This window comes from Apis mellifera, linkage group LG1 (genome assembly GCF_003254395.2).
Source record: "Apis mellifera strain DH4 linkage group LG1, Amel_HAv3.1, whole genome shotgun sequence".
Lineage (NCBI taxonomy): Eukaryota > Metazoa > Arthropoda > Insecta > Hymenoptera > Apidae > Apis > Apis mellifera.
Window position 1 is genome coordinate 18,693,560 of NC_037638.1, and position 12,693 is coordinate 18,706,252.

The following is a 12,693-nucleotide window of genomic DNA, read 5'->3' on the forward strand; positions in this document are numbered from 1 at the left end:
GCGACAATTAGGAGCGTTTATTTTACGCTGACGAGCAACTGTTCCAGTTCCAATAAAATTAGATGAGCGTAAATCCGATGAACTTTTGGATTCCCTTTGAATTTCTCGTGAAATCACGACGATATGAAAATTTTGTTTAAATACGCGGTGTAGCAAAATTCTAGAAATGAATTTTCCACGTTACAAAATACGATAAATATTTTCACTCGACGAAAAACTTTGAAAATTGTGAACAATTTTATGCAACAAAAATCATTCGTCGATTAATATATCACTTGCCGAATTATTAATAATTTATCTACGCGATGCATCGATCGGGGAAAAAAGAGTTCCTTTCTTCGTGTATATTTTTCTAAAAAGGATTATTTACCAACACACTCGTTTACGACGTCGTGTAAAAACCCGCTTTTACATCGTTTGCGTTCGTGGTTCTTGTTTAAACCAAAGTGGCCATTACTTTCTACGGTGATCATTAGCCCAGCGTTAACGCCAATTACGTTTCTGGAAAGCATAAAGGTAAGTAAAATCGAAGAAAATCGGAGGACAAATTATTACACGGAACGAGAACTACTCGGGCACGGAACAATGTTGTCGCTACCATGCCATGGCAATTCATCCACGCACCGAACGATTAATTATCACGTGCCGTGAGTTATTCGACCGCCCGTGAATTTACTTCGTATGCTAATTAACACGTTGCCGTCGAAGGGATTAATCTTCACGAGCATCAAGTGGAACACCCATTCGCGTGGATTACACGCGCGTAACAATAGATTATTTACGCGTGATTTATCAATCGATTATCGTCCGATCAAATTTGTTTTTCCACGACGATGGGAATTTGTTATGAAATAATATTCGCGCAAAAATTTACATAGGCATACTTAATTACCTATTTCATCCAATATTTAATCATGAAATATCGCATGTAATATTCATAATATATTCCTCCTATCTTTATCCTTTTAACTTTTGTAATACCGTGAATCAATTTGAGTTCCAATATTGCCGTGCAATATGATTATTTTTAACTTAATATCATTAAACGTTATCATGGGCGAAATTTCACTCCAAGCAAATATTATTTTAACACAATTTTCTCCGATAGCTTTTACCTAAGAATTAAATTAAACTTTATATCCCCAAAATTAATAAATGGTCATTTAACGAAATATCGAAATTACGTAAATATCATTTCGCGTAAATATCTCAAATTTTCCTCGTTTGTTCTATTAACCAAAATCACTCAAGGTATTTATAACAATACGTGACTGTACATCAAAACTCTCTAATCAATCGAGATTATCGTAATTCGAATCGCAGGTATTTCAAAGTGAAAAATCGCGACCGCTCTCCTCCGATTCTCTCGTTACACGCGAAAAATAATCACGCCTACTGTATTCACAGATTCATATTGATAAGCTTGTACAAAGTTTCGCGCGTGTACAAACCGAATAGAAGAACCGTGAGAGCGCGTGCATCATTCAAGAAACTAGAATAGGAAGGCAATGCTCCCCGGTTGTTGGCGGGCGTTTACTCGACTAGATGTTCCATATTTTTATCGATTTCGTGTAAATCCAACGAAACAATGGCCGGCTCCTCGTAAAAACCGCGAGCATCGTTGCTATGACATTTGTTGTGCACGATTGAAGCGTGTGCTCCGCGATAGATCGTTTTCTCGTAAAAAGTACCGCCTGACCCGATTTTTCCTTTCACAGTCGACCTCTCTCCACCACCTTGCTCTTCCTTTTCGCCATTCAACCCTTTTCTTTTTCCCCTCTCTCAATGCATGTAGGTCCCATGCACGCGGATCGTTAACATCAACGTCCATAAGCGGTTGCTTTTGTGATTCGCAGTCACCTCGATGGAATTTTCTAACACACGAGACACACTCGAGATTTTTAATCTTTTGCAAGAAAAACTCTAGATGCAACAACTCGTGACCAAACATTTAAAAAAAATTCTTCGCAATCATCGATCGTGATTTATTATTTATAAGAAGAAAACATCTTACGAGATAATTCAATTTGTTCGAAGCAAAGAGTTAGAAATGATCATAGGAATTTCGATCGTTCATAGAGGAATATCCAGAATAGTTTACACATCGAAGAGGTGGAAAGGAGGCACAGCTGTTTCAATAAAGGACAAATAGGAACGAAGGAGATTCGATCGCAGCCCCTGCGCCATTGCGTCTTTAATCAACGAAATGCGCATGGCGCGATGTAGCTTCAGCCAAACGGAATATCGAATTGCCGAGAAAATTGGCGTCGATCGATTACCCTTAGGCGAGGAAACTTTATCGAAGTTCAGGGGGTTGGAGAAGGGGGCCGCGTCGATTTTCGAGCAATCGGGCGAAAGCGCGACGTCGTCGTCTTGGCCCGCTCGATTACGCCTAGTTCGTCTTAAAACATTGCCAATTGAGACCTTTGAACGCCTTCTGTCGAATCGAAGCGAGAAAACAACAGCTGGTGGAAAACAGTAATAGGGGAAATAGTGAGTAGAGGTGAAATCTCGCGAACCGAGCTATTTCTAATATTTCAAAATTGATTATGATCTTGGCTTGAATATATAGCGAAAAAGAGAATTAATTTACGAAGCGTGTATTATAAATAGAAAGAATTTTTTGTACATTATTATAGAGTATTAATATCTAGTGTTATTATCTAGCATAAACTTTTATGGTTATTTATAATTCATCGATAACGCTCGAGAATTAATATTATTCGAGTTATCAAGCTAAGTATTATGCAAATCAACATGAAATTTAAATATTCACTCGGAAAACGATAAAAAAAAAAGTTTAATCTTCAGATTATTATTTTGATACTAAAACTACTGATCTATAATATAACTAAAATGAATGGAATTAAAGTAATATGGAACAACGAACCTGAATAAAAACCAATATTAATCTTGCCAAATGTGCCCTGCGTATTTTTTATTATGCCTAAAATATACGCCTATCACGAGAATGTTAAATTCATAAATGGATACGCTCGTGCAAAATACGGGTTAAATTCACCTTCTTTCGCCTCGATTTCATCCCCCTCGCCACGTATCGATTCGCCGGTTTCGCGTATACGGGCGTATTGTTGCACCTGCAGCTGCCGAAGCCCGTACGCTACTCGAATTTCCCCTACGGGACAAGGCTGTCGGCCTCGCGTCTGAGCTGCAGGACGCATGAAAAGCCGGCTCCTCGATTCGCCTCCTCGATCGTGGCCCCTTCTAAGATTGAATTCGCACGGGTCCGATTTCCTGGCCGCGATTCGCGGCCCTTTTTAACCTCGACAAAAGATTCCTTTCGAGGCGGTCGTGCCGCGCTGACAACGAGGCTTGATGGATGCCTTATACGTACGCCGAAATATCGCCATTGGATTTTTACGAGAATCGCGGCATGGGACTGTCGAGAATTCTGAATCTGGAGAGATTTATAAAAATTCGATCGTTTGTAGTTATTACGCAAAGATAAATCTCGATAGATTTTCGTGAGATAGATTTTGATCGATTTATAGATGAAAGCAGATTTATTAATCGAAAATTTAAGTATTTAAATAACGATTTGGATGGAATAAATTCAATGATTTGTTTGTAAAATATGGTCTAAATATTGTCGTAAAAAATAAGATAAAATATTTACGCGTTAATACGTAACGTAATACATTTAAATCCTAACACTATCACGAAAATGATCATTTTTTTTTATATAACGATAATCTATGCAAATTGGAAAAATATTAGCCTTACGTCTTCCGAATATTATGATGTTATAAATATTGTAATTTGAACGAATGTTGATAGAAATTAAATTCTCGAGCTCGATATATCTAATAGAAAATACGAGACGCGACGGATACCATAGGAATGCTATTGAATGCTAGACTCCCCTAAAGGAACGTTAAAGGGTTGAGAAAGCGTACCAGACATCCAGAAACAAGAAATCGAATCTATCAAACATCCTCCTTGAATACTAATACTGATAATTGAATTCATTTAACAATTGATACGATTCACAAACGAATAATTGCGGTACCGATAATCGTATAAGAAGCGCTATTATCCTTACCAATTGGATCGAAATAATTCGCAACCAAATATTCGGTTTCGCTCTTCGATTTTCATATTTCTCTTTCTCTCTCTCTCTTTCTCTCTATCGGATTGATCCAAAGGTATAAGCTTGGAGATTTCTAAAAGGATGACTGCACTTTTTTTTAAAACGCATCGATTCGACGTTATTGTCGATACATAAGCCAGATACGGGGGAAAAAATCGGGCTCTCGTGACAGACAGGGAACAAAAACAAGATCGAGTGTAATCGAAAATGTTGGGAAGGGATGCCGACCGAACCGAGAACAGCTCGTTCGAGCGTTCTCCGTGATTATACATCCGAAAGTTGCGCGATCGTTGCGCATCGTGACACGTGCCAGGTGCAAATCGTTGGAAATGAAAATAACGCGAAACCCAGCCGTGGAAAAAGGGGATGCAATTTTCATCGACGTGTAATCGATCGGCTTCTCTTCCGTCCGTTCAATTTTATGCGTTCCCGCGCTGCATATGTTAATCGATCGCTGTGCTATCGCGCTCGAGCATCGGTGCTCGAAAATCCTAGAATGCCGGAAGTGCATGGCGGATTGCGATCGCGCGTCGAATGTTTCCACGTTTGAATTTCAAACTTTTTTTTTTTTTTAAACAAAAACCATTTGAACCGTTCGCACGTTAATCATATTTGTTTTTCTGCCTTGAGAAGGTATCATCGTTATTGAAATTCACTAAAATTATATAATAATAAATAAGTAAATAAATATATATTGGAGATATATAAAAATGGATAATTGAGATCAAACGCGTCAGATCGAATTGAATTGATTGGCAACTCGCTATATAAATATGAAATACACGCAATACGATAGACAATTACTTTCTGTCAGACTGGTGATATAACTGGCATAAACGACAATGGAACCTATTCTGTTGGGACAACGTAATTACTAATGGATTATCAAATAATCCCGAAAGGGAAACGGAACTGAGCACTGGCCGTGATTAGACAGATAGCGATCTTGATTTATCCTTCGACATCCGTCCCTTCGATTCCGCTGCAGGCTACTTCGGTAATTAGTAGCGGAAGTAAGACTCCGATCTATCTAGATCCGTATTGCTATTATAATACAATTATCTGAGAAATCTGTCTTTCTACGTCATATCCATATATCATATCTTCGTATTTGTAAATTCACTCGTGCAACGGAAACAATCTTAACGAGAATTAATTAACGAAACATACAGACGATTCTTCGACTGTTAAAACATCATCCGATCCATCTTTTTTCGAATCTAATTCGTTGTTCCAAAAGATTTCTCTATATCCTCAATATCGCTATACAACATTTCGCGAACGAATGATCTATTCTGAATGCGCGTTATCTTTTGCAAAATCGAGTTCCGGAAGTGGGGAGTGCTCGCTCGGACCCGCCGCGACATTTTCCAGAAAGTTCGCGACACGGCCTGCTAGCCTCGAAACGATAAAACGGGAAATTGCGGCTAAAGTGAGAAACGATAATGGGCAACGTTTCCTGGATCCAATTGGAGAAGAAGAGGAGGAACGATCAGGTGGAAAGGATAAAGATGATCGAGGCTCGCGACGAGGCAGAAAAGTTTGGATCTGTGCGGATATAGGAAGATAGGAGGAACGAATAAGCGGGTGGTCTCCTCGCCTTTTTTGAAATGAGGACGTTTGAATGCCACCCTAGAAACGGGTTATCTCGTTATCTTTAGAACCTTGTCTCGCAACCTTCCCACATCGAGAAATACGGTGGTCGTATCAAAAGGGGAGGGAAAAAGTGTATTAGTTCTCGAGCTCCGTCTCCGCCACTTTACGATTTACACCCCCAATCTCGGTGGATACGGAACAATCTTTCGAGACCACCGGAATTTCCCAACTTCCAACGTTCTTGTTTGTTTGTTTGTTTTTTTTTTAATCTTTGTATCTCGATTGGATGTAAGTAATATATGTATAAATCGTTGGCTCATTGTATATAGAAGGGTTGGTCGGATTTGGATATTTTTCGCATCTCAGGGAATTTTTTCTCTATCGAGAATAGCATTATTTAATTCTTAAAAACAAAAGGATCGTTTTAGGATGCGTTATTTTACGTATTGACGAGTTTTAAAGATAAACCAGGCGTCTGGTTTATTATCGGAGAGATCGATGAGTTGCAAGTATACGCGAGATATTCTCGGAATTTTCCAAGAAAGATAGTTTGAAAGTTCATCCTGTGATCCAAGATATTCTTCGACGAAGGGATGAGAGTAAGCTTTGACTACCGCTCTAATAAAAAAAACTGTTCGGAAGAAAAAGCGAAAAATTACGCAGCGCAGAGGAGGAGGAGAAGAAGAAGAGAATTCTGATAAAAACTGAATCGTAAATAAAGAGAACGGCGAAAATCTTGATCTCCCCAATATGAAATTCTTCGTTCGAGATCTCCAATCTCCACCCATTTCCTTCAACTGCTTCCGTTCTGTCATCTTTTTCAAAATATCAATACGACTTCTCCGTTTCTTGTCTTTCGCCTACATCCAGGTATCCCGTCTTTTACCTCGTCGATTTTGCTTTCGAGTAGATCCGCCGACTTCGCTATAGTTTCATTCACTCGTAACGTCCTTCCTCCTATTTTCGTTCTCATCCCTTCCAACAACGTCACTCGCTCGATTTGCCTCTTTTTTCAACGGATATCGCAGCCGACTAGATTGAAATCGTGAACCATATTCTCGGTTATGGCCCGTATCGATCTGATCGACGCCGATCGACCACGGCTGATTAGATTAAAGCTATTGCGCAAACGTAAGGCGAATAAATTTCCAACTGCTTGTTTTTCTTCAGTCTCGAAACTTCTTTATTTTTCGGGAAGACATGTTTTCGCCACGACCGCGGTGTGGATTTGTATAAAGCGATTGTATAGCTTTCGATTCGTCCTCCTTGTTTTTTTTCTCTCTTCTTCATGGCGGAGAAATAGATCAAGAGAAAATGTTCGAGCGTGGGGATCGAAGAATCGTGTAGAGAAATTGAAGAGAATTTGAATAAAATTCGTGGAAGAAGCGTAAATTTTCCAACGAGATAGGATGCACTTTGGACTTGTGTTCGATTAATGAATAATAAGTACCATTAGATGTTCGAGTCCCTTTTTCGAAAATTGATTTGCCACGACGATTGCGTGCTGGAGAAATAAATTAAATAGAATTTAGAGTGAACGAGGGAAGTTGGAACATTCGCGGAATCCTCGAGCGTAAAAGCTATCGCGTGTTTGATGAACTGCTGCTGAATATTTGCGTGAATTTTCTCCGCACGATAAATTCATGCTAGACAAGAAAACCAACCCTCTTATTCGTTCCATGTTTAAAAGAAATCGGCCGCGTAGATTTATGCCAATTTTATGTATTAAATAAACCAACATCCCCGAGCACCATCCCCGTCGTTTCTAAAAACCTCTTTAAAAATTATAGCCTCGCGATATTCTAAATTCCAATCGAACATGCACAGATGACTATATACCGTATTTCGTATTTTCCTCGTTGCATTCTCGATCGATAGAGGATGGACGAAGGTCTCTCGAAGCCACGGTGGACTTTTTGCGAGAATTAACTGGCGCCAAGGTGCTTGTTTGTGGGCCAACCACTGGGACGAGAAACTGCCGAATTTGCATTCGACCCTGTCGTTTCGTGGAAACGTTCTTCGTCGATACGACACCGCAGAAACAATAAGGAGAAAGGAGGACAGAGGTATCGATATTAAAGAGAAAGACGATTCAATGATACAGCGTTGGAACGCGAATGGTCGAACGAGAGAAACGTCGAAATCAATTTTGTTACTCTTAAATTGATACACGGAATATCTCCTCCCTGAATAATTTTTATCGCGCAGCTAACGTTGGAATTTAATGTTTTAATAATCTTAATTTTTGCGTTAAAAACTATCTTCGATTTAAAAAAAAAAAAAAAAGAAAAAAAACTGGAACCTCGTGACTTTTACACAAAGCGGGTAATTCGATAACTAGCTCTTTTAATCGTTTGCAATGTTATTGAATTCTTGACGCGGTTAAATGTATATTGAATATAAAAATAGTATTTAGTCGACTACAATATTTATAAAGCACTTATTTGATTTTTCGTGTTTTTGATGCGAACAAGTAAAAATCTGCGAAATACACGTTTTATATTTTAAATAAATTTGAAATCAGCGATTTTATCACTTAATACATTCGCTGCAGGTCGGATTTTCATTACATCCGATGGTATAAAATAATTTTCATTTTTATTTCTATATTGGAAAACCTTTTACACGTATTTCACTTGAATTATTATATTCGTTTCCAAAAATTTCCCGACTTTTGATTCGTATTTCGCATTCAACTCGCCAACTTTTATATCCATACACAACCGACCAATTTATGCGAATTATATTACCATTGAATTTTATCGACATTTCGAAAAATAAGTACAAACGACGCCGTAAAAAGAGTTATACGAAATTAACCGAGCACCGCGGATACAAAAATCGAGCCAAACCCGCAAAAGTCGCTCCATCCTCGAAACCGCCACTTATAATCGGAATACTCCTCCGCCACCAAACCAAAACCAGTCGTTCCAGCCGACGAACTTACGCGCCAGGCAAACCGCAAGGATCATCCAACCAAAATCCATCCGGTCTAACCACCGATCACCGAAAAAGCGAGCACCAAGAATAAACAATGCGGTAACGAGCGATAGCCGGAGAAAGGGATGGGAAGGGATCGAGGCAGGTCATGCGTGGGCCCAGTTTCCTCTATCCAAATTTATCTTCTTCTCGTTTGGAAAAAGTTCCCTCTCCTCGAATCCTAATACAGATGGGCCGGCCGTCGATACGCTTTTTCTAGACGCGTGCGAGAGAATCCGAACCCGTTCTTTCTGGCTTTGACGCTTCGTTGGCTTCCTTCGTGGCGATGCATCGTCGACCGACCGCAGAAACCTTCGACGACGAGCCTCTCTTTCTTCTTTTTCTCCTATTCCTCCTCTTCCAACTTCCATTCTCCCCCCAAGAAGTTCTCTCCGTCGATTCTCTTCGTCAGGTTGAAATTCAGCTTCGTGAATTCAAGTGTGATCGCACGGACAACGACCAGTTCTTAACGGATTCGAACACCGATTTCGAAAGCGTTCCTTCTACAGGATTTTCTGCCAATGGTCGATTGAGTTTTTACGTTACATCGAATTGAACGTAGAATTATGGGAATGTATGTTTAAACGGTTCAATGAAATTCATTAGAAATCGAAGGATTTGGAATAGTAGCGAATTACTGATTCGAAATCAAGAATATATTGAAGTGTAAATGTTAAAATTCATTATCGAATGATTCTTTTAATCAATCTACGGATCAAATTTTTCCTTCAATCTAAACTAATACGAATTCTAAAAGTTCATTTAAGATCCGTGGTAGAGATAATTAGAGGAGCACGTTCGAGCTTTTCCAATCACAAGACAGGTTGGAGAACAGTAACTAACCCTTCGCGAGCCTAGATATTATCTCGAGTTCCGCAAATTCCTGTATCCTCTCCTGTAGTTCGAGGTATCTCTCTAACTACCCTTGAACCAGACCACTTCGCCAAACGGGCAAAATGAAGCCTCAGCGTTTCCGGCTGACCGAGCCTTTACGACCCTGCCTCTACCGTACACTCCAAACGCGTTATGCGTGTTTTTCGAATTAGGACAATTACCATCGTAAAACAGAGTTTCATCTGGGAGAGGGAAGGAACGCTCGAAAACAGCCGTTCCGCTTCATAATTTCCCCATGACTTTCGGGATCCTCGGCGGTAACAACCGAAAGTTGCCACGTTTACGTTCGCATTAACTTTGAATAATTTCACTGAACTTCTTATCTCGACGGCGTCGTACGTGGTGCGTGGCCAGACCACGCTGGAACCGGGACAAGGAGGACCGCGGTCCTGGCTTTCCGCTTCCGCCAAATTAATGCTATCGCGAGGTCGAACGAATCCAAGTTTCCCTCATCTGTTCCACGGTAATTAAAATATATATCTTGCTCTGTTCCAACGTTATTCGATATATTTCTCGCGGTGAAATTTCCCCGGGAAAATAACAGAATTGCAATTATACAAGAGTAATCTTCCTATATATCGTTTTCTTTTGGGATTCCGCTCTCTCGGAGCTTTTGAATTTTGATCCTCGGCTGATCGTTAAATAAAAGCTTGTATTATTTTATGCAGGATTTGTACAAAGCTCGTCAAAGAATCGTAACACGGAGGAGTTTAATGAATTTCTCGGGCGACAATGAACCTTCTTGCCAGGGACAAACGAGTATTTTCCAAGGGAAAGATCCGGGATGAATAACAAAAGAGTTATTCCTATTAATCCCCGCCAGGACGCGATACAATGAGCTTTCAAAAGATTTTTACTTACGTCGGGATAATAAGTATCCGTGACTACATGTCCTCGGAAGATAGAAAACTCACCTGAAGACAGAACACCTGAAACACAAAAGTGAAACGTTTATCGAAACTGCTCCATTACGTCTCCATGTAGCGCGACATGCACGCGCGACCGTGAGTCCATAATCTCCAAGTGCATTCCACGTCGTCGTAACAATTTCTACAAAAATCCTTATGACTCGTGAATAGAAGGAAAGTAGCCCCGACAAGTGCTTTGATAAACGCCACTCGACGAATATAAAGGGAGCACTCTGCACGTGGTCTCACGGTTTCGGTTATGCACAGCTTGTAAAACGCTTTTTTTCTCTCTCCCATAAACCGACTCTCTCTTCGCTCTCTCTTTCCATCATTGCCGCCGCCACCGTTCACCATTAAAAACTTAAATCTCGTTTCCTTCCGTCGATCATTCTTTTTCCTCGAACAAGAACCACCCGCGTATCCGGATCCAATCGAACAAATAGTTACCATTATCGGTAAATGGTGTCTGTAATCTCCGTCCCGAAAGCATCGACGAACATAAAACAAATGGATTTCGTGAGAGCATGTATTACGATGCCTTAATGGGGTATTTACGATATTCTTCCACCATTGAAAGTGGGGGGACGAGCGGTTAAGACGAGCCATATTTGGGTCTTTGCTCCGTGTTTCTGGGAAGTTTAACGGTCGATGATTTAATGAGCGTGCGAAGTAGTCGATCGAAATATAAACCTGCAAATATTTTTGAGTTATTTCGTGAACTTCTTATGGGGATAAATTTAAATTGATCCAAATTTTTCGAGTTTTCGATTAAATGGAAAATAATGCATCGAATGTTATGTAATATATTGCTTAACAATGATATAAATTAAATTATATCTTTAGAAAAAAACGATGTACGATTCTACAAATGAAAAATACAATAAACGACTTTTTTTTTCGTTTCCAATTCAAACTTTGAAAAACATTTGAATCGCATCACTGTTGCAGCGAAATAAAATAGCTTCGAAATAAAAATCCTTTATTTGGAAATTATTTTTGCGAAACAATTTTGGCAATTACGTTCACAATACTTAAAATCAAAACCGAAACGGATAAAATTGATTTGTAAAAATGTATGAAAAATGTTACAAGGATCCCGTCTTCTCCGAGTTGTGAAGGAAAAAATCACGTAGATTTCCATCTCGACCGTTGATTGGCACCTTTCGTAGAACGCGTGTTGCGTAATTCAACATAATTACAGAGACGAAGAAAGCGGATAAATCTGGCTTGTCCTCGATCTGGCTATCTGAGAAAGAAACGACATTTACCGATACTTTCCTTCGTGCAAACGTCGTTGCACCACTCCCGTCCATATCTTCGAATCTGACCAAACAACGACGCGAAACTACAACACGTGGCGAAGAAAAAGGGGCGAGTTGGTCGAACCGTCGAGCAAAGTTCGATAAACAGTTCTGCTCCCAGTTCTGTTCCCACCCATCCACGGGCCTCTCGACAAATGCCGCGAGAATTCGGTGTCACGCGTCATCCCCGCAATTTCACACGCGAAATGCAATCTTCATACCGAGCCCTATTCCCCGTCGATCACCTTTTTCCCTCCCCCTTCACACCCGAGACTTCCGTTGGCCGCGACGACAGGATTTCCATGTAGCGACAATTCGCCAACGTTCCACTGACGTTTCTGGGGTAAAAGTGATCCGAGTCCCGATCGATGGAATACGAGAGAGAGATAATTTTGGAAACGTTCTCCGCCCGCGACGACATCCCCACGCGATTCTTCAATGGAAGATGGAAGAGAGAATATTATCGGAAATTTTTCGCATCCTCGAAGAATAATATTTCGCCGTGTCAGAGAGACAATTTAACATCGCGTTACTCGATTCTTCGAGCGAATGATTTAAATATTTAAATATTGTGACGACGATGGGTTTCGCCAGGAGAGACGGTTCGCGGGATTTATATCGATCGAGAGTATAGTTTCGACAATTTGCCGGATAAGGATAGAATTTTTGCGTGACGGAAGGGGCGGGGATTCGCGAGGATTTCGAACGAGAGGAAGTGGTCGCCGAGATCGGTCGACAAGGGGGAAAACAATTTAGGAAATTTCCTTGGTCGCGTGCCGCTGGCAGTGGCTCAATATGGCGCTCGCGATATAAATCATCGCACTCCCTCGGACCTCTTCCGGGACCAGAAGCAGAAACGGCCAAATGGACTGTGTTTTAACCGAGCAAATAACCAGCGATGTTG

The 12,693-nt window shown here is 40.4% G+C and overlaps 1 protein-coding gene across 6 annotated transcripts in view; it reads right to left on the reverse strand.

The window, feature by feature from the left end:
• Positions 1–12,693, reverse strand: part of LOC410696 (protein madd-4) — a 186,238-nt gene that overhangs the window by 102,052 nt on the left and 71,493 nt on the right. For 5 of the 6 annotated variants that reach the window (XM_026440580.1, XM_026440597.1, XM_026440582.1 and 2 more), the window contains exon 2: positions 10,495–10,509. The exons of the other annotated variant lie outside the window; for it this stretch is intronic. In XM_026440580.1, the coding sequence (XP_026296365.1) occupies positions 10,495–10,509 (15 nt within the window). The remainder of the gene's footprint in view (positions 1–10,494; positions 10,510–12,693) is intronic. 6 annotated transcript variants of the gene reach the window in all.